General features: G+C 36.4%; 2 protein-coding genes across 5 annotated transcripts; one reads left to right on the forward strand and one right to left on the reverse strand.

Moving 5' to 3' along the window:
* Nucleotides 1–2,875: 2,875 nt before the first annotated feature.
* On the forward strand, nucleotides 2,876–20,587 carry LOC127627749 (outer dense fiber protein 2-like). Of its 4 annotated transcripts, none has more exons than XM_052104277.1 (19): nucleotides 2,876–2,973; nucleotides 7,979–8,098; nucleotides 8,267–8,371; nucleotides 8,520–8,693; nucleotides 9,141–9,328; nucleotides 9,705–9,837; nucleotides 10,773–10,904; nucleotides 10,989–11,063; nucleotides 11,184–11,255; nucleotides 11,365–11,481; nucleotides 11,668–11,853; nucleotides 12,888–12,997; nucleotides 13,123–13,258; nucleotides 13,408–13,518; nucleotides 14,465–14,728; nucleotides 16,418–16,518; nucleotides 16,608–16,770; nucleotides 17,067–17,192; nucleotides 19,220–20,587. In XM_052104277.1, exons 1-19 carry the CDS (start codon nucleotides 2,971–2,973, stop codon nucleotides 19,391–19,393), a joined length of 2,490 nt encoding a protein of 829 aa, XP_051960237.1. In that variant the 5' UTR covers nucleotides 2,876–2,970; the 3' UTR covers nucleotides 19,394–20,587. The 4 variants fall into 4 exon arrangements, with proteins under 4 accessions (XP_051960237.1, XP_051960240.1, XP_051960239.1 ...); XM_052104280.1 differs by having other exon boundaries at nucleotides 17,067–17,250; nucleotides 19,220–19,384; XM_052104279.1 differs by having other exon boundaries at nucleotides 2,905–2,973; nucleotides 7,984–8,098.
* An 89-nt stretch (nucleotides 20,588–20,676) lies between these two features.
* si:dkey-228b2.6 (uncharacterized protein LOC563918 homolog) lies at nucleotides 20,677–22,257 on the reverse strand. Its single transcript, XM_052103756.1, has 3 exons — nucleotides 22,173–22,257; nucleotides 21,882–22,065; nucleotides 20,677–20,982 (listed from the first exon to the last, which is right to left on the reverse strand). The coding sequence occupies exons 1-3, from the start codon at nucleotides 22,235–22,237 to the stop codon at nucleotides 20,677–20,679; spliced, it is 555 nt and encodes a 184-aa protein (XP_051959716.1). The 5' UTR covers nucleotides 22,238–22,257.
* Nucleotides 22,258–22,519: the final 262 nt, after the last annotated feature.

The following is a 22,519-nucleotide window of genomic DNA, read 5'->3' on the forward strand; positions in this document are numbered from 1 at the left end:
ATCGAGTTTAATCTCGCATTATAATGACTTTAATCTCGAGATGGCTTTATTTTTTTTTTTTTATTATTGCTTGGCCCTAATCCCCTTCCGTACTCTTCCGTAGTTTTTTTGTATTTATTTATTTTTTATAAAAATAAAAATAAATACCCCTGGCCTTTGGATAGTTGTACGGTTTATTGTTAAGTTGTTCTATAACTTGTTCAATGCTAAAAATGAATAAAATAAATAAATAAATAAAGGTATTATTAAAAGTTCCACTGCAATAATGTATTATTATTATGTATTGCTTGTATCATGGTTCTTTAATATATAACATTTTTATTATCAAAGCACATGCATTAAACCTTAAACGCATTCCTCAGGTCTTTACTGACCTCATTCCACCCCCTGTTGTGTGGTATAAGTCCAAAGGTGTTTAGTTAGGGTCATTAGAGACCAATGTATGTAATAGTGTCGTTTTTTTATTAATGCATTTTTGTTGCACTTCCATAAATTATATGTTTATGATTATTTCAAATCTAAATAAGTTTATTCTTTCATGATATCTATTTCTTTCTTTATTACAAGAGAAATTAGTACTATATTTATACAAAATTATATATATTATGTTGATTTTCTGTGTGACAATTGTGAATTAATATTACACCGTATGCCTGTACACTCAAGATGGCATTGTTTTTTCAGTGATTGACTTGATTTTCATTTGGCTATTTGATGGAGAAACAAACTGGAAGTAAACTATAGCAAGTGTAACACATAAGCAATATGATATGACTAATTTCATTTGGGTGTACTATTGTGCATCTCTTTAGAGTCAATAAGTGCTTGAGAAAACACAAGTGTGTAGCTTATGTGTATCTTTTGTGTTATGTGTAGCTCAGTATGTTTTTGACAGCCAGTTGCGTCTCATGAAATTTCAGTGTGGAAGTATTGAATCAAGTTCTATATTTGCCAAGATGTGTTGCATTATCTCTTTGATACATGAAAAATAAAACGTCAAAATATAGCAAAATATATTTAGTTTTAATATGTTCAACATTTCTAGTCAGTTTTACACTATATCAGCATTTTGTAGATCCATTTGTAATAGATATACATGCTGTGTATAAAGACCTGAATATGTAAGAGTGTTTGGTAGAATTCCCATGCATTTAAGGGTTAACACTCTTATTATTTAGTTTATTATTTTATTGTTTATTTTGTATTGTTTTATAGTTATTTGGTTGGTATTTTTATAGTTATTTTATATATTTTAAATAATTGTATGGAGCTTGTAGTCTTTTATCAGATGATCAAACAAGAATGGCATTTTTATAATTATTATTAGTGTTGTTGTCCTTGTTATTTGTATTTTATAAACAATGTTGTGGGACCCCTACAGAACTTATCTTTTTCCCTTTCAGCTCTTTGTTGCACTCGACAAGATGGTTATGTAAAAGTACATTATTAGAATATACATTTTTAAGAAAACTGTTTGTATCTCTATCGCCCTCTTGTGGTCATATTTGGAGACCCTTCTCCTCAAAACAACCCATTTTAAAAGAATATTCCGTGTTACGTACAAGTTAAGCACAATCGAAAGTATTTTGTGGTTTTTATGTTGATTCCCACAAAAATAATTTCGCTCGTCCCTGCTTTTCTTTAAAAAAAACCAAACAAACAGAAGAAGCAAAAATTTATGTTAGAGTGATGTACTTACAATGGAAGTGAATGGGGCCAATATTTTGAGGGTTAAAGGCAGACAAGCTTGTAATTTTACCAAATCTGTCACATTAATTCTTCTGATAAAACCCATGTATTATCTGAACTGTAAATTTGTTTAAATTGTCATTTTTAAAGTAGTTTTAGAGTTTTAGGGTTTACAACATTAGTTCGTCATGGCAACAAAGTTGTAAAATTGGATGCTATTTTACACAGAAAAGTTTAGTAAGAGATTTCATCACACTAAAATCATGTTAACATGCATATTGTTTACGTCTAGTGGCTATACTTGTGAAACAGTGAGTATTTTAATGTTTATGGATTGACCCATTGACTTCCATTGTAAGTTCCTCACCGTAACCCATGTTTATTTTTTTTAAAGAAAAGGAGGGATGAGTGAAAACATTTTACTATATTAAATATTAAAATTATATTTTAGATAATTTTGTGGTAATCAATATTATGCCACAAAGTTTGTCTATTGAGCTAAATTTGTATTGAACCCGGAATAGTTTTTTAATGACTTTTATTTTGAAACCCAATTGTCCACAAATATTCCAGTTCCACTTGTTACATTAGATAAGATAATCAGTCATCATATTATATTTTTTACCATTTCAATCATTTTTACAGAAGGACATGCTAACCCCACAGATCTATAGATCAGTGGCTAACCCACATTTGTAAGTAAAATTAGAAGAAAAAAATGTATTACACAGTCACAAAATGAACTTACATGAACTATTTTGGATTTAAAGGCACGCAGATCTGTACCTTGAAACAACTACAGATCGTTAGTTTGAAAAACTATTCCGTTTAAAACACTTTTATTTTGAAAGTCAAGCTTTGACTCTTCACAGTTAATGCAACAATCAGCTTTCCAGTGTCAGTTACAGTAACAGAAACTTTCTGTGGATTTGATTGTTGATTATTGTCTGTTGGGCAAAGTTTATAGTGAATGTCGTTAAACAGAGATAGTAAGCCTCAATCGTGTCCTTGACTACCTGCAGCTTGGATCTGTGTTAGGCTGGTTTCTAGGGACACCGTTGCTATAAACCCTGCACTACTGAACGTTAAGCAAGGTCTGCGCTTTCCTCCAATCACGAACAAGAACGGGCAACGAAAACTTTCGAATCAGCCAGTCAAAGGAAACACCGATTGTGCCTACCGGAAGTCAGGATTTTCGAGGCTCTGGGATGACAAGAAAGCTGAAGAAGCTCGCTACTATTTTAATGTACAAGTTAACCGTTTGAATCTTTTTAACTTCGCATGGTAAGAAACCTTTTGTGTAAACACGTATTTTAAACACTCAATATAGAGCTTTCCAAAGAAGGAGATATCCTCAAACTGTTCGACTGTTCTTCTCTTTCATAGACAAACCTTTTGGTCAATTCGCTGCTTCTTTATTTACATTTTATTTAATTAGCTTATCTGTGCGATGCAATAGCAGTATATATATATATATATATATATATATATATATATATATATATATATATATATATAATATTATTATTATTATTATTATTATTATTAGATATATTGACAGTTAACTTGCTTATGTGTGTCATATGTGGCTTATTCAAAGCTTAATTAATTGGTGATGTAATGTATGCTTTTATACATACATACATACAGGTACTCGCATATTCTGTTTGTTGACAAGACATCAGCTATGTCATGTAGCAATTGTTGTGGTTTCTATTTACCTCTTATAGTATTAAGTACAGTACTCTGAAACATGACCTTTCCTGAAGATGTGTGACCTGTAAAATGATACTTCAACCATTTGATTTTAGCAAGGGATTTTTTGTTTTTTACCAAATTAGCAATTTAGCATGATTACTCAAGGATACGTTGTTGTAGTGGTGATGGATGCTGGAAATGGTGCCTGTTTAGATTTGATCAAAAATTACTTTTTTAAATAGTGAATATGCTGTTTTTTTTACATCAGTAATGTCCTGACTATACGTTGTGATCAGTTGAATGCCACTTTGGTGAATTAAAATAACAATCTCTTTCCGAAACAGCATAATCTGTACATTATTCCAAACATTTGGCCGTGTGTGTGTGTGTGTGTGTGTGTGTGTGTGTGTGTGTGTGTGTGTGTGTGTGTGTGTGTGTGTGCATGTATATTATATTATATTATATGTATATATATATACACATACATACACACACACACACAAAACCCCAATTCCCCAAAAGTTGGGACAGTATGAAAAATGTGAATAAAAACAAAAAGGAGTACTTTGTAAATTATATTCACCCTTTGCTATATTGAAATCTCTACAACTACACATTATATGATGTTTTACCATACGAATTATTTTTTATATACAGTAATTTCAAATCAGATGATTGCAACACACTCCAAAAAAGTTGGGGCAGTCAAGTGTTTACCACTGTGAACATTTCTGCTAATAACACTTATTAAGCATTTGTGCACTGAAGACACAAGTTTGTTAAGTTTAGAAAGTGGAATTTTCCCCCATTCATCCATCATGTAGGTCTTCAGATGCACAATTGTACAGGGGTTTTGTTGCAATCTAATGTGCTTAATAATGTGCCACACATTCTCAATTGGAGACAGGCAGGCCAATTTAGCACCCACACTCTCTGCTTACACAGCCATGCACTTGTATCCAGGCAGTATGTGTTTTGAAGTTGTTCTGCTGGAAAATGCAGGGACAACCCTGGAAAAGATGGTGCTGAATGCTCAAATTGGTTGTCTTTTTTTTTTTTTTTTTTGAAGCGTGTTGCTATCATCTGATTTGAAATTGCTTAAAATTTTCAACAACAAAAAAAACAATCAAAGGTAAAACATCATAGTGGTGTTTCCAATATAGCAATGGTTTTCAATATAGCAATCATACTGTTCCAACTTTTTCGGAATTGGGGATGTGTATATATATGTATATATATATACACACACATACATACATACATACATATACACCAATCAGCCACAACATTAAAACCATCTACCTAATATTGTGTAGGTCCCCTTCGTACCACCAAAACAGTGCCGACCAGCAATAAGAGATGATATTCTTCTCACCACAATTGTACAGAGCAGTTACAAGGACTTGTTTGAGTATTTCTGTAACCGCTTATCTCCTGGGATTTTCACACACAACAGTCTCTAGAATTTACTCCAAAAGGTTCCAAAAACATCCGGTAAGCGACAGTTCTGTGGAAGGAAATCCTTTGTTGTTGAGAGAGGTCAACAGAGAATGGCTTGAGTGTACGTACAATGTAGAATAGGCCTACACAGTACAATAAAAATAATATAAATGTGCAGTAAGGTTGTATAGTGTTGTATTGACATTCAGGCTGTCAGTTGATAGTAAGTTTCCAGTGTGTTGTTAAGAGACATATAATTATGACAGTCCAGTGTGAGATTAATAAAGTGCAGTGCTGATGTATATTGATCGTGAGTGATCAAGGGTTCAAAAGTGATTGCTCGGGGGAAGAAGCTATCATGAAGTTGGCTGGTGCATTAAATGCAGATTGGTGCATCTCATTGTGGTGTGATGCGGGTTGGCGCTGCTTTGGCGGCATGAGGGGGGCTACACATTATTAGGCAAGTGGTTTTAATGTCGTGGCTGATCAGTGTGTGTGTGTGTGTATATATATATATATATATATATATATACATACACACTTTACAATGCATATACAGTTGTGTCCAAAAATATTGGCAGCTTTGGTAAATATGCGCAAAGAAGTCTGTGGGAAAAAAAATCTGCATTGTTTATCCTTTTGATCTTTCATTAAAATCAAATCACAAAAATCTAACCTTTTTGAAGTAAAACAATTCAAATAGAGGAAATATCTAATTATTAAATACATATTTTCCTCCAAATAACATTGACCATAATTATTGGCACCCTTTTATTCAATACTTTTTGCAACCTCACTTTGCCAAGATGTCAGCTCAGAGTCTTCTACTATAATGCCTAATGAGGTTGGAGAACACATGGCAAGGGATCTGAGACCATTCCTCCATACAGAATCTCTCCAGATCCTTCAAATTCAGAGGACCATGTTGGTGGACTCTCCTCTTTAGTTCACCACACAGGTTTTCTATTGGTTTCAGGGAACTGGATGGCCATGGCAGAACCTTGATTTTGTGGTCAGTGAGCCATTTTTGTGTTGTGTTTGTTTGTTTTGGATCATTGTCCTATTGGAAGATCAGACCATGGCCCATTGTGAGCTTTCTGGCAGAGGCAGCCAGGTTTAGATCTATTGGTATTTTATAGAGTCTGTGATGCCATGTATCCAAACAAGATTCCCAGGACCTCTGGCAGAAAAACAGCCCCAGAACATTAAAGATCCAGCCCCACATTTAACCGTGGGCATTGGGTACTTCATCATCTCTGGGGTTTGCTGCCAAAAGCTTTTTTTTTTTTTGTTTCATCTGACCACAGAACCCAGTTACATTTGAAGTTCCAGCAGTGTCTGGCAAACTGAAGATGCTTGAGTTTGTTGTTGGATGAGAGCAGAGGCTTTCTTTCTTGAAACCCTCCCAAACAACTTGTGGTGATGTAGGTGATGTCTGATATTTTTTATGAGACTTTCTGACCCCAAGTCCCAACAAATTTCTGCAATTCTCCAGCTGTGATCCTTGGAGAATATTTGGCAACTTGAACCATCCTCCTCACTGTGCATGGAGACAATATAGACACATGTCCTTTTCCAGGCTAATTCGTATTATCTCCAGTTGATTGGAACATGTTAATTATTGCCCTGATGGTGGAAATGGGCATTTTCAATGCTTTGGCAATTTTCTTTTAGCCACTTCCCATTTTGTGAAGCTTAACAACCTGTTGAATCACATCAGAACTATATTCTTTTGTCTAACCCACTGTGATTTGATGATTAAGGGAATTTGGCCTGTGTGTTACCTCATATTTATACCCCTTTGAAACAGGAAGTCATGGCTGAACAATTTCATGTTCCTAGTCTCCAAATTGCACAAAAAAATTTAAAATATGAATGGGAATATACTGCAGATATATTTTACTCATAATAATTTCTAGTTGTGCCAGTAATTGTGGTCAACATGTTTTTAGTTAATTATATTCATAGTTTGTAGAACCATAGAAAAGATGAGATTGCCATGTGTTATATATTGTTGGAAAGGTCTCCCATTTTTTAGAATGCAATGAGTAAATGTAATTCAATGTTTCACTCAGAGACCAAACTACAGTGCGTATTATTGTAAGAAATTCCAACAGACATAATAAACAGATATGTCTTTTTTTTTGTCAAGTTTTTCCCTTATTACTTCCCGAAACATACATATAACATAGACAATGATGTATTGTAACTTACAGTAGACTGTCCCGATTCAAACAGGCCCAAATGCAAAATAAAATTAGAAGACATTTTTTAGTATTCCTCAAAGAGTGTACATGGAAAGATAATGCAAAAGAGAGCGCTCAACACGCGATGTTTGTTTTTATGTGTGGGTGTGTGTGTACACATGTCCAAAGACTGTGTGCAAACAAACATCCACATATGTGTTCATCCAAAGCAGTGGTTCCCAAACCTGTTCCAGGAGGCCCCCCCCAACACTACACATCTCCCAAATCAAATATACCTGATTCAGCTCGTTAGTGTAGACTCCAAAACCTGAATTGGGTGTGTCAGAAAAAGGAAAATATGCAGTGTTGGGGGGCCTCTAGGAACAGGGTTGGGAACCACTGATCTTAAGGATTGGGATGCTCCTGAACACTAAATATTTCTGTATTTTGTAGTCTAATCCATTCATTTTCAATGGCTGGACATTTTTGACCAGGAACACACCAAGTGTAATAAAATGTAAAGAAAATTGTCCATTTTTTTTTTGTGTTTTCAAAAATTATGTGATCAATGTCAAGGAATTTTATTCCAATTTGATTAAGTAAAGAAAAAAATGTTTTGGGGTCATAATGACCAGAAAACAACATAAGGGTTAAAATAAAGATAAGTTACTATTAATTAAAAAATATTTTTCCACAGGGCAAGTAAAATGCCTCCAGAACAATTAAAAATCTGAACTACAGATCCTTACTGTTTACCCCTGGTAGATTTGATTGATTCTGTTAGGTATTCATATTATATGAAGTAATATTATTTTACATTTTCTGATCAGGTTGGAGTATAATGCAACCTGGTCTTCTACATTTCCCTATATTACTTTATCATCACATTTTGTATTTTATATGCAGAATTGTGTTTGTTGCTTTGTTTTACTTGGTCAAAGATTTAATCTGTTTGTTTTTTGCAGAGAAGATCAATGAGAACAAGCTCTTCCTCTCCACCACTTCATGTGCATGTGAACGAGAGCACACCGGTGCACGTGCATGTGAAGAAGAACATGAAGAGCAGCCCTACCAAGACAGCCCAGGTATATTATACTTCTCTAGTCTGTGCATAGACATCTGCCCTTAAAATAACCTTGAGTATATAATATCCTTATTCTTTCACCCTTAATTTATCTTGTATTTTGTACATTTAATTAATCAAAAATTCCATGAGATCTTTCACACAGCAGGTTTATCTTTATATGTTTTAGGTTAAGCCCAAAAGCAGTTTGCGTCCAACTGCTAAGGTGAAGACAAGGGTCCCGTGGATCCCACCTGGCAAGGTCGCAACTCGAGAGACCTCATATAAGTGGGAGGTCAGCCTGAAGTATTCAAGATCCTTTTGTGCCCAAAACATTTTTAATAGTACACAATATGCAATGTGTAATTTTTTTGGTCTTTTATGGAAGAGGAAAGAAACAAAGAGAACAATTTTTGGGATTGCAGATTTGATGTATGTTGCAGGGACCTACCCATCGTCTGGAGATAACGCCTCTCTCAGAACCCGAGCGCTCCCAGTCTCCTCTCCGTATGGAAGATCTCTCCACTGATGAAGAGGAGGTTCTGCATGGACGCATCAACCAGTATGAGAAGAAGATTGACAGCCTGATGACAGAGGTCAGCTCTCTGAAAAATGAGGTGAGAAGAGAGTTACTGAGATAAGTTTTTGTTTTTTAAATGAACCAGCAAGTCAAAGACACATAATTGAATAGTGCGTTAAACTGAGAGTTTGCCCAAACATGACCATTCTGTCATCATTTACTCACCGTCAAGTCGTTCCAAATACATATGACTTTTTTTTCCCTATGGAACATTAAAGGAGATGTTAGGGACATCTCCTTTAATGTTCCACAGAAAAAGAAAGTCATATGTATTTGGAAAGACTTGACGTTAATTGTTTGAAGTTAATGAAGTTAGCTGACTGAGGCTAACATAATTTTTGGTGTTTCAGGAAAGAAAGTATGTCATACAGGTTGAGGACAAAATGTAAATTTTTGGATGAACTTACCCATTTAATCATTTAGTGTTGATAGTATCAATTTGATCTGAGAAATCTAAATCTGATGGTGATGTTTGTATTGGCAGGTAGAGCTTCGTAAGAAGGAGCAGCAGTTAGAGCGTCAGTCTGAGAGGTTGAGCGTTTCACAGCGTGTCATCGCTGTGCAGGAGGAGGAGCTTGCAGAGGTCGCTCGGGAGCTTGAAGCCACAGAACAGGAGAACTCGCGACTACGAGAGTCCATGGAGAAGATGCTGGGGGAAAGTGATTTTGGGAGGTACAGTGTAAACTTGTACGCCTTTAATCATTGAATATTATTTCAAAGCAGGGCTGGACTGGGAAGAAAAATCGGCCTGAGATTTTACATAGCAACTGGCCCAAAATTTGTTTGGGGGGGTTCGCTGTCCTTTTGGGCATATCGTGTTGCCGCTTTGTGGTCCGTTCTGCATTACGTGACGGCTCATTTTGGTTTATGGCGGCCAACCCACTGGCCCGCTCGGTTTTCCCGATGGCCAGTCCGCCCCTGATCGGCCCCAAAGTGCGTCGGCACACCGGGAAAATGCCGGTATGCCAGATTACCAGTCCAGCCCTGTTTCAAAACATTACGTTACTGCATTTACAATGTGTTTTAAATGTCATTTGAACTCATTTAGATTAGAAAGGGATGGTCTCCCGCTTGACAAAGATGCTCTACTCAGGAAGTTGCTGGAAGCAGAGATGGACAGTAGTGCAGCTGCCAAGCAGGTGTCGGCCCTTCGTGAAACTGTCAGCCAGATGTCTAGGAGTGTAAGTGAAAATGCAAATCAGTATTAACCTTTCAAATCAGCCTCAGTTTTTGGCCGCAACAAGATATTTTGTGGATTGCTTGGTTTCTATTTCTGCGACATTCCGTTGGGTAGCCCCGCCCACAGTGAAATCTCATTAGACCAAAATCCTGCTCCATATAGCTGCACATTTAAGTAATAGTTCTCCCAAAAATGAAAATTCTTCATCATTTACTCAACCTCATGCCATCCCAGATGTGTGTGACTTTCTATCTTCTGCAGAACACAACAAACATTTTTAGAATACTATCTCAGCTCTATAGTCCCACACAATGCAACTGAATGGTGACGAAAACTTTGAAGCTCCAAAAAGCACAAAGGCAACATAAAATTAATACATAAAACACCAGTAGTTTAATCCATGTCTTCTGAAGCGATGCAATTGATTTTGGGTCAGAACAGACCAGATATAATTCCTTTTAACTATAAATCTTGACATCACCAGTCTCTTAATTTCAAGCTCGAATACACTTCCTATAGTGCCATCTAGCACTCTGCATGTGCGTCAAGCACTAGGAAGAGTGATCGAGCTTGAAATCCTGATCGTGCCTAGAGATTGCAATGGCAAGATGTACAGTGAAAAAGGAGTTATATAGTTTGGTCTGTTCTGACCCAAAACCTATTAGATTGCTTCAGAAGACATGGATTAAAACCACTGGAGACTTATGGATTACTTTTATGCTGCTTTTATGTGTTTTTTGTAGCTTCAAGGTTTCACTTGTAAAAGATAATAGAATTTTCATTTTTGGGTGAACTATTCCTTTAAACCGTGCTGTGTCATGTATAATGTGAATAGGTAAATTGCTTGTTGCTGGAATTGTATTGCATCACTTCATTAGGATGTGTGTGCGCACGCATATGTGTTGCATTAAATATATTGTATTTATATTTGTGCAGGAGAAAAAGACATCTGGGTCAGACCCGTCACTATTGGCCCGACAGAAGGATCTATTACTTCAGAAGCTGGAGACTTTTGAGAGCACTAACAGAGCCCTAAGACATCTTTTGAGAGAGCAGCATAGTCGAGAGGTATGTCCAGCATGCAAGTCATATATAGTTTTAATCATATAATGGTTATTAACCTGTTCTTTATTACTTTTTGTTTTTTAACAGATGGACTCACTGAGAATCCTGGAGCAGAAAGATGTTCTTCTGAAAAGGCTTTCTGATGTGGAAGCAGATAATTCGGTTTGTCTTTTTATACAGTACTTATTCTCTAGGAATAATGTACTTGAATAGTGCATGTTGTTCTGCAAACAGATGGTTTTAACTTTTAGCTTTAACACTGAGATGATTTATTTTCACCAGCATATTCTAGTAAAGCTTCAGGACAAAGAGAGAGAAGTTAATCAGCTGACTTCCTTATTAGAGAATGAGAAGGTATACTATATTTTCTATTAAGTTTATAGATGTGGCTGACATGGATTTATTGTTTATCTTTGAAAGTGATCATGTGAGGCCTTACGGTTTACATATCTTATTGAAACAGGAGAGTTCAAAGACCACCTCTGAATTATCCAAAGTCCTGGAATCCACCCGAGCCCACCTCCAGGGTCAGCTACGCAATAAGGAGGCAGAGAATAACCGTCTTAACGTTCAGATCAGGGTAATGCATACAGCATCGGACTCATTAAAATTCAAGCAACATGTGACATTATCTTATTTTATAGTGTTCATACTACAAAACATGTTGAGTTGAAGCATCAAGATATCCGATCTTGTCATCAGAATTAGACATTAGGTGATGTTGTCTAACTCTTCTCTGCATCTGTGTTGTGTCCAATTTGTTTAGAATCTAGAGCGCTCTGTCAGCCAGCAGAAGGGGGAGATGGATCACCTACAGGAGCAGTTGCGAGATCTTAAGCAGCGGGCAGAGGCTGATAAGGAGGCCCTGAAGAAAGCCACAAGGGCACAAAAACAGAGGGCACAGCGCAGTGAAGACACCGTGGAACAGCTCAGCACCCAGCTCACGGAGATAGTTAGTGGAATAGAGATTTTGGAATGGTTTTGAGAGCACTAGTTAAGTTATTTCGACTTGTCCCTACTTTTCTTTAAAAAAAAAAAGCCAATATTTGGGTTCCAGTGAGGCACTTACAGTGGAAGTGAATGGTGCCAATCCGTAAACGTTAAAATACTTGCCGTTTAAAAATGTAGGCACAAGACGTAAACAGGATTTTAGTGTGATAAAATCGTTTACTAACCTTTTTTGTGTAAAAGTTATACCCAATTTTACAGCTTAAGTATAATGACGATATAACATCATAAAACTTGTAATCCCGGTAAACACCGAATTAAGCAACTTTACAGCTCAAATAATAAACAGAAGAATTCATGTAAGTGCTTTCATAAAATTATAAGCATCAAATTTCTGCTTTGAAACCATGCAAAAATTGCCCCCATTCAGTGCCTCACTATAGCCAAAATTCTTGCTTTTTTTTTTTTTTTCAAGAAAAGGAGGGACAAGTTGAAAATATTGTTTGTGTATATGTTTCAAATAGTAATACGCTACACTGTATTCACAAGACCTCACCATGCTGTATATTTAAGTGACGGCAAAAATGTTCTTTTATAAATATGGTTATTTTGCATTTTTAATCCAAGTATGTGTGAGAATTCTGTGACTTTTTGGCAGTCTGATCAAATATTGAATCAACTAGAAAAAACAATAATCATCAAACTACAAATGGAAAGTCAGTTTGATTGTGTTGCATTGTGGGATATAGGATTCCACACAGTGGGATGTACAATTTGTCAAATATTTTTGGTCACTCAGGTATTACATGCATACAGAAACGTTGCATGCCATTCACAGTATGGATACTGCATACTACATTCTTTCAATATTAGGTAGTAGGCCATTCCAAACATACTATGGACTTTTGGTTAGGCTCAAACTTATGTCAAGGAAGTTGTTTTCAAATAGTTTTCAGTTGCTAATGGTGGACTTGGTTTTTGTTTAGTTTTTCTATTAAAATCAAAATGTGATTATAATTTATCAAATCTTCTACACAGGAATCTCAGTTGGCAGATGCTGTGTCAACTGCAGAGAACTGGAGCAGTTTCCATGCAAAAGATATTAAGGACAAGGGACAGCTAGAGATGGAGATCACTTTGCTGAACAGGTTAGCACAGAGGTGTTTTCCTCTACTCTCAACACCATAGAACATAATTTATTAATTGAATTATAATGTCAATCTACAGTGTTGAAGCATATGCAAATTGTTCTAGATTTTTTGTGTTGTTTTAGTCGTATTACAGACCTGACGGAACAGTTGCATGGGCAGGAGGAAAAGGCCCGATCTGAAAGAGATGGACTTTTGGATCGGCTGCATGAGCTCACTACAGAGAACACAACTATTCGCCTGGAGAACCAGAGCCTTAAGGTTTGATGATCTGCAGCTGTCTTGTCCAGTTTCTTCCCATTTTATATTTTTACTCACAATTGTTCAGTGGCCCTCTTAATGGTGGTTGTAAATAAATAATACAAATGAACCATTCAAATGTAATCATCTGAATTATTGTTCTAATGTAGGCCACTTTATCTGCCTTGGAGGAGAAGTTGTCATTGTCCCAGTCTGAGATCCAGCAGGTCAAAGTCTCAGTGAAGCACTATGAGAGTTTAGTGGACAGCTATAAAGCCCAGGTGTGATAACTCTTACACATGCTTCAAGCTCTTTTGCCAATTTTTGCGTATATTTGTGTGCCAGGGATGTGCCATCCTAATGATGCTTGTCTAACAGAACGGTGAAAAGAAAAATTATACTATGAAATATTTAATTACAGTTTTTAATAAAAACTACTAAAAATCTCAAAGGTTTTCATTCAAATTCATAATTTTATCTCAGTTGAGCTGCACAGATAGTTATAAATTTTTTTTGCTTTTGCACCACCCTTTTTGCACTTTATGTTATGCTTTCTCTGATTCAATTTTTTTGCCAACCTTTCATTCAACACTGTACATTTATTCAAATTGAATCACGCCTACTACTCTACAAATGGTCAAGGTAAGCATGCTTACCAAAATGAGTAAGCCAATCAGAAGCTCCTTCCTTCAGTCATGCAGAGTTTTGTGTAAACAAGTTCAAGTTCACGTAACTATCCAGCCAGGTCTCCTAAGCAAACAAATTGGCCTGATTGCTAGGGAGGGTAGAGTCACATGGGATAACCTCCTTGTGGTAGTGATTAGGGGTTCTTGCTCTCAATGGGGTGCGTGGTAATTTGTGCATGGAGGCGGGGAGTAGCAGGAGCCTCCACATGCTGTGAGACTCCGAGGTGTCATGCACTGTGATCCACGTGATAAGATGCACGGATGGACGTTCTCAGAAGCGGAGGCAACTGAGACTTGTCCTCCGCCTCCCGGATTGAGGTGAGTAAGCATGCCACCACGAGGACCTACTAAGTAGTGGGAATTGGGCATTCCAAATTGGGAGAAAAGGGGATTAAAAAAAATTGTTGTTGATACTAGATCATTGATTCTGTTAATCTGAGGCTATGAAATGGTGATCTGGAAATCATGCCCTCCTTGTGTTATGCTCTGTCTGTTTTATAGTTCCAACCTTAAGCTCTGCCATTTTTCCTTGTATTGGTAGGTGCAAAAGACCCGTGCTGAAGCAGACGAGTACTGTGCACGTCTGCAGGTGGCCGAACGTGAAGCTCAGACAGTTAGAGAAGAGTTGGACCAAGAGATCCAGCAGGTCAGGAAGCAGCTCCTTTGTCGTGTGGCAGAGCTTGAGCCACTACCTGAAGCTCTGAGACGTGCTGAAGTGCAGTTGCAGAAGGCTCATGAGAAAGAGCACACTCAAGAGAGGAGAAACCATGAGCTCACCACGGCACTCGCAGAGCTACGCATTAAGGTGTTTGTGCACTTGTATGTTTACTTTGAAAGTAGTTTGATACCTTTAATATTAAAAAACAGCAAGTGGTTTCTTTACATCTTATATTGGATTATTGGTGGACCCTCTCCAGACTACCCAGATTGTTAATGAAAACTAACCGACAAAAACGGGTCGTTCAGAAATAGTAATGGAATTAACGTCACAGTCATGAGCACATAAACATACTAATTTCCATTATTCAGCAATGTTGAGGGGTTTTGTTACTTATATTATATGTGATTAGATTAGCCAATTATTAAAAGTATTGTTCACATTTTAAAGTCTTATAGGTACAGTAGCAAAAAAGCTTTTTTTGATTCTAAGGGTCAGAGAGACTGTGGAAATGGTCATGTAAAACTAAATTACAAAGTTTTTGCTGCAAGTAACATTGACTCACATTAAAAGGTATAAACATGGTATTAAGAGGCTAAAATAAAAATCTACATAGATTTATAATATGGCCCTTTTTTACAAACATGTAGCTGAGTTTTTGTTTTCATGCCGGTCTGTTTTAGCAATTGGAGATTTCCAGTAAAAAAAAAACATTTATACAGCAAAAACAGTTACTAATTGTATTTGAGTACCTAAAGGAATAGTTTGCCCAAAAATATATGTTCTCTCATCATTTACTCACCCTCATGCCATCCCAGATGTTTCTGACTTTCTTTCTTCTGCAGAACACAAAGATTTTTAGAAGAATATTTCAGCTCTGTAGGTCCATAATATGCAAGTCAACAGGGTACAAAACTTTGAAGCTCCAAAAAGCACAAAGGCAGACTAAAAGTAATCCAAAAAAAAAGTAATTAAGTATGACTTCAGTGTTTAAATCTATTTCTTCAGAAGCAATATAATAGGTTTGGGTGAGAAACTGATCAATATTGAATTAAATATTTAATTAAATTCTCCTCCATGCCCAGAAGGTGGCGATATGCATGAAAATGCAAATTTTGTTTGACAGTTTTATGCTGCCTTTATATGCTTTTTGAGCTTAAAATTTTGGACCCTGTTGACTGACATGAGATAGACTCATACACTTGCCTTTTACTCTAATTTAACAAGTTCTTACTTAAAATCATAAAATGAAAATAAAATTAAAAGTAATTACATTTAGCAATCCAACAACAATATAAATGAAATAAATGTAAAATTCAAGTCACTTTTAGGAGGAATATCAAAACATTGTGCAACCTCGAGTTTATCAGTCCAACATAAAATCTCTCCAAAATAAAATTAACGTTGGACTTTAAAATGGAGATTACCAGTTAAAACAGGGCTATTTTGTTGCTGAATAATGCCCTGCAGTGCACACTTTATTTCTTGTACATTTGTTTGTGTTTAAGAGAAGGTCGTTTATTAAAATATTGAAATTTTAATGAGACAAGTTTTTTTATATTTATTTCTGGTTAATTCATTGTTATATTAATCAAGAAATAATAATACAAAATCTTTAGAAAAATCTGTAAATTATTCTTTAGATTAATCGACTAATCGGAAAAATTATCGTTAGATTAATCGATAAAAAAATTATCGTTAGATTAATCGATAAAAAATTATCGTTAGGTGCAGCCTTACTTTTAAGCCACTGTTCCTGATTTTAAACTCCATTATTACATGAATGGTGTCTTTATATATTGACAGATCTTTATATTCTCTGGTTGACAAATATAGGTGGAGCAGCAGGGCAGTCAGGCAGAAATGGTGCGACACAAGAACATGGTGCTACTGGAGGAAAACAAGCAGCTTCAGCACAAAACTGAGGCTCTTGAACGGTCTGTCACGTTATCCTACAGCATTCTGTTATTTATTTATTAATTTTTTATGTATTTTAAAAACATGCTCTGTCCTATGTTGTCAACAGAAAGATGGAAGAGGCTAACTCCCAAAATCGAGACCTCATGCAGGTGATAGCAAAACGTGAAGAATCGATTCACAACAACCAGGTTCGTCTGGAAGAAAAGTCTCAGCAGTGCAGTATTCTCACCCGCCAGCTGGAGGAGGCGCTGGATGATGCTCGGCGGCAGGTGAAGCTCCAATTTTGTTAAGCTTTTACATAAATGGTTTATGATTCAAAGGAATGCTTAAAAAAGCCTTATCTGAAATAATACATCAGAATTGTGTAACTGACACATGCTTTTCAGAAATGTAGTCCAAATCTGCTTCAAATTACAGGCTGTTGATCTCAAACAATATTTCAAAAGCAAGGACTGAAAAATGTTCCCTTTAGTGTGGTGATCTTAAATGGCAAGAATACCATAAATGTCCTTGTTTGCACAAAACAAATGTTTATATTCATTGATAATTCACTGTTTATTGTCAGGTTACTCAGACCAGGGAGCGGGCAGCTTCTAAAGAACGTGCTACACAGTCAAAAGTTGTTGACCTGGAGACTCAGCTGAGTAGGACAACAACCGAGCTAAACCAGTTACGACGAGTCAAAGAGGAGGTCAGTGATTTATCTCACTACAGTCACAGTAAATGGAACAACATACAGAAACACTGTGGTAAGGCCAATTTACAGCTGTAATTGTTTCTTAAGGCCGATTTATACTTCTGCATCGAACGCATAGCATAGCCTATGCCGTAGCCTGACGTGCACCACTCCAAAAATGGAACCACGCGTCGCTTAGACACAGATGTCAGCAGCTGTGATTGGTCCACTTCTGAGGTAGTGTCGCATTTTCTCCCAGATTATTTTAAGATCTATGCATTGTACAAAAATACGTCGGTTTACAACTTATAAACACTGAGTGTCAAAAGTATGCTAAAATATATATTTATTATTTTTCAAGCGATTCAAGAGCAAGCATACAGTAAATGCCTGATTTATTTATTTCTGCATGGCAGACAACATGTTTAATAAATATGTATCTACATCTCAACATGTGTATACTTTACTGAACTCATTTCATACTGCTTTTTATAACGATTTAAGAAATAAATGCATTTTCTCAATGTTGTAGCATTTGGCTGTGTACTAGATCTGGATATCTCCTGGCACCTCACGGTACAATACATAGTGCAAAACACATGTCATGATTCGATATATTGTGATACATAATTTGATTAGATTATGAATAAATTTTAATTCCAATTCATTTGGGTATATTTCAGATATACCGATGTCTGATGAAGAACAAACAGCTTAAAATATCACATTTTTATGTATCATAAATATCATTAAATTCATTTGGAAGTAGAATTTATAAGATGTAAACAGATATCTTTTGTTGTGTTTTGCTAGTAACTTAATGAAAAATAAACAGAACATAAAAACAGCAGATGCTCCTGATTGAGACAATTGCTTTAATGGTCCCGAGTATAAATACAATGTGGTATAAAGCATAAATATTAAAATAATCTAGGTAAAATGCAACGCTACCTCAGATATCTTTTTGGGGGGCAGTCTCTGGTTACAAAGTGCACCAATCACAGCTGTTGTGGTCTGCGTCGAGGTGCACGTCAGCCTATGGAGTCAGTCTACACCACAACCACCATAGCTACGCATGGCCTACGGCTTAGGTTTGACGCAGAAGTATAAATCGGCCTTAACAGTGTGCCAAGTTTGTTGTGTGTTTACATATGTATACATAAATAGTTTCATATAAATATCGATACAAAATCATGAAAAAATGTATCACTATACTGTATATCAATATTTGATTTTATTGACACATCCCTACTGTGTAACCACAGAACAATGCAGACACACTAACGCAGAACTATTAATGCAAACCACCGCAATGGCCAATACGCGGAGTCTACGGCGTAGGTTCGGCAGTGAAGTATAAATCGGCCTTTAGGCATACTATTCCTCAAGGGATTTAACAAACCCCTAACCCGTAGTAATGGTAAACTGTCTGCACTTACATAGCGCCTTTTTTAACCTTAGCGGTTACCAAAGCGCTTTACACTGTATCCCATTCACACTCATACACCAATGACAGCAGAGCTGCCATGCAAGGCGCTAGCCTGCCATTGGGAGCAGCTTAATAAAACGTAATAAAATTTGTCATGTTTTTTGGTCCGTACAATTTATGATATGAACATAAATGACACCTCAAAAACTTTTCTAAGCAATCAGACTTACAATTTCTTCCTGGAAGATGATGAAACGAGTGAAAAAACCTTACACTGAAGTAAGAAACCGGGTCATATTTAGGGAACAGAATATCAAACAGACTTGGGGCTCTTTTTACTTGGGCCAGTAAGCAGTGACCTAGCAGCTGCATAGCCTTTCCCTAGCAACTGCATAAAACCACTTAGAACACCTTAGCAACCGCACAGCAAATACCCGACAGCCACCCTCAGTACCCTAGTATGTTGACGACGATTTCGCACATTCAAGGACCTCTTACATTTTCTTAAGAAAATGTCCAATTCTGTGCCGTGTGAGATGAACTCTAGTTAAAATCCTTCTGTCAAATATTTGTATGTCTAAAGCATCCATGAATTGCTAACTCTTTCTCACAGGCGGAACGGAGGTACCAGAGCCGTTTACAAGATGTCAAAGACAGACTTGAGCAGTCTGACAGCACAAACCGTAGTCTTCAGAACTACGTCCAATTCCTCAAATCTTCCTACGCCAATGTGTTTGGAGACTCTGCCCTTACCGGTTCCTCATTTCACACACCTTCACCAATCTGATAGATCTTTCAGGTTTCCTTCAAGACTTCCTTTAAATGGCCTAACATGCTTCAGTTACCTACCTGTCTCAACTGATGACCTCTTGACTATACTGTGCTTTGTGCTTTACTCTTTAACCCATATTTTTGAGAGGGCCATTTCACACCAAGCAAGACTTGATGAGGAGTCAAATCTCTTCAGTATTACATATCCATTCTAAAATGAGGAATATGAGTTTTTATAAACAAGTTCTTGTCTTATCTCTTGTTTGGTCATGTCTCAAGACGGGTGTTATGCTATTATCAGACTTCAAGCTCTTATTATCTTCATGCAATAACTCTGTACCACAACCCAAACTGAAAGGTTTTCTTCAACTTAAGCTTCTTTAATTAACATGGCAATTATGAAGCCTGCACTTATACATATTATGGATTTCATCTTCTGTGTTTAATCTTTCACTGTCATCTGCTTTTAAAACTTACGATTTGCATTTTAGATTGTTGTATCTGAAAAGACCGATTCGACCCGCTATAAATTTTGAATATTAAACTGCAACCAGAAACTAAAACATCAGTATCTGATAGCTGTGTGTTCTAAAAAGCAGTGCTACACTGGTCTGTAATCTTAGATCAAACCCTAATCTCCACAAAAAACCCTATAAAACATTGTGACCTTCTTAAATCTAGATTTGCTTAGTAGCCATCTTGAAAAGTTTAAGAGAAAAAAATAACTAACTCTGGCTTTATAATTTCATTTTTGAGCTCAAGTCAAGCATCTTCAGTTATGCCATGGCCATTATTTAGATATATCAATATCTACAATGTTGCAATTTAAGTGATGATTATAGAACTCCTTTCAACAAGTAACAACTGTGCAGATATATCTATATATTCAGAACTAATGTTACACCTCTTTTCTTCTCGATGCGATTGAATTCCAATGATGGAATTTCAAAGGGTGCTATGATTTTGTTTTTAACTGAAATTAGCCATCTATCTTTCAATTGTCTTTTGTTTGAAATCGTACTTGCACTGTTGTTGTTTTATTTATTTGATCTATTGGTTATTTTATGTGAAATATCCAAACAGTAAAGCTTCACTGTTGTTTGTGCTTGTATGAAATGCAATAGGCAGTACATGTATTTTTAATTGGTAAAAATATTCTGTATACTTATCAAGTGTATAATTTGTACTGAAATTTATTAAAGTCTCTTCAAAACCGATGTGTTCTTCGTCTTGCAGAGAAAGGCCTAGTGACATAATTTAGTAACTCAAGACATGTTTTAATGTAATTCATAATGTGTTTCAGTCCATATTTTTAGTGTTTGGTGTAGATATTTTTCTTGTTGCAGGTATTGACCGACTTTGCCTCATAGCCCTGATTGCACTCTGCAAAACAATTGCTCTCTTTTGCCATTGTGTTGCCTTCCGTGATTCCTCGGTTAGATTCTTTTTGTACTCCTTTAACTGAAGCTGAGCAGCAGCTAATTTCATTTGGTAAAACCTTTCTGTTGCCTGTAGACGTTTATAACAGTCACACGATGATTTTGAAGAGTCTGTGAGTTCAGTAGTTGCTTCTTGGTTTTGGGGAGGATTTTCAGTGCCCTGATTCTGTGATACAAAGAGTTTATCAATTTAAAATATCACAGTGCATGTAGAAAGATCATGCATAGAAAAAGTCTAAAAATGTAATATATTATTATATATTTGTATGCCACAGGTTTGATATTTTATGCAATGTAATGACATTCCAACATATTTTAAAGTGGCCGTTCACCCAAAAATAGAAATTCTCTCATCGTTTACTCATCCTCATGCCATTGCAGATGTGTATGGCTTTCTTTCTTCTGCAGGACACAAAGATTTTTTTAAATAAAATTTAAGCTCTGTAGGTCCTTACAATGCAATTGAATGGTGCCCTGAACTTTGAAGCTCTAAAAATAATATAAAAGACAGCGAAAACTAATCCATACGACTCCATTGCTTGAATCTGTATCTTCAAAAGAGATATGATAGGTGTGGGTGAGAAAAAGATCAATATTTAAGTGCTTTTATAATATAAATCTCCACTTTCACATTATTTGTTTTTGGTGATTCGGATCTCCGCTGTACATATCGCCTACTTGGCAGGCAGGAGAATTTATGGTAAAAAAAGGACTTAAATATCTTAAATGCATTTCTCACCCACATCTATCATAGCACTCCTGAAGATGTGTATTTAACCACTTAAGTCATATGGTTTACTTTTATGCTATGTTTGTGGGGGTTTTTTTACCTTTAAAGTTCTGGCCACCATTCACTTGCATTGAAAGCACCTACAGAGCTGTAATATTCTTCTAAAAATCTTCGTTTGTGTTCAGCAAAAGAAAGACAGACACACATCTGGGATGGCATGAGAATGAGTTGGCCTAAATGAGATAATTTTCGTATTAGGTGAACTATCCCTTTAAGTGTGGAGTATGTAGCTAAATATTGTATTGGCCTCTGTAACTGGACAAAAAAATACTTACTTTTGATTGTGTAAAATCAAATATTGTGGGGATCGCGTTTGTGTGTAAACGCGAAGATCCAGATTCAAAACAATCCGGAGTGAAGTGAGCGGAGCACAGAGCGGTGGATTCGGATGGAGTCCATTCAGCATCTCTCCCCATGTTCATTATCCAGCGGCGAAGAATCTCCTCTTGCTGGGGAAATCTGAGAGGAACAAGATAATCAGTATTTAAACTGCCCTTTTTAAACCGGTGGCAGGTTGTAATTTAGAGTCTATTTGGTCGACCTTCTTTAATCATAAGCGAACTTACTGGTAGAATGGGAAATCACCGCTTCCCCCGTCCTGACTACAGCCGCAGAAATCACACGTCGGCATGTCTCCTGTTCCCAGACCAAAGTTTAGAAATGAACATGAGCAGTGTCAGAGAAACCATGCGCTTTATTCACAGCTTGGGGTATTGATCGCTATCGTTAATTTAAGAGGTGGTAGCGGGCAATTCGCGCATTCACACATGTAAATCGAGACATCTACGAGCCTTTACATTTCCATAATGGTTGTGGGAGGGTTTTATTTGCTTCAATGCAGCACACACTTGCAATACATGTGAAAGCAGTTTGAACTGTATGATTCCAATGACAAGTTCACTCATTTAAAGGA

This window comes from Xyrauchen texanus, chromosome 34, assembly GCF_025860055.1.
Source record: "Xyrauchen texanus isolate HMW12.3.18 chromosome 34, RBS_HiC_50CHRs, whole genome shotgun sequence".
Classification (NCBI taxonomy): Eukaryota; Metazoa; Chordata; class Actinopteri; order Cypriniformes; family Catostomidae; genus Xyrauchen; species Xyrauchen texanus.

Coding starts and splice junctions, on each gene's coding strand:
- LOC127627749 (XM_052104277.1), top strand. Junction 11,854..12,887: donor GCACCCAGCTCACGGAGATA/GTTAGTGGAATA, acceptor TCTTCTACACAG/GAATCTCAGTTGGCAGATGC. Junction 16,519..16,607: donor AAAACTGAGGCTCTTGAACG/GTCTGTCACGTT, acceptor TGTTGTCAACAG/AAAGATGGAAGAGGCTAACT.
- si:dkey-228b2.6 (XM_052103756.1), bottom strand. CDS start 22,237: ATGCCGACGTGTGATTTCTGCGGCTGTAGTCAGGACGGGGGAAGCGGT. Junction 22,066..22,172: donor GGTGATTTCCCATTCTACCA/GTAAGTTCGCTT, acceptor TGTTCCTCTCAG/ATTTCCCCAGCAAGAGGAGA. Junction 20,983..21,881: donor TTGATTTTACACAATCAAAA/GTAAGTATTTTT, acceptor TTTGTATCACAG/AATCAGGGCACTGAAAATCC.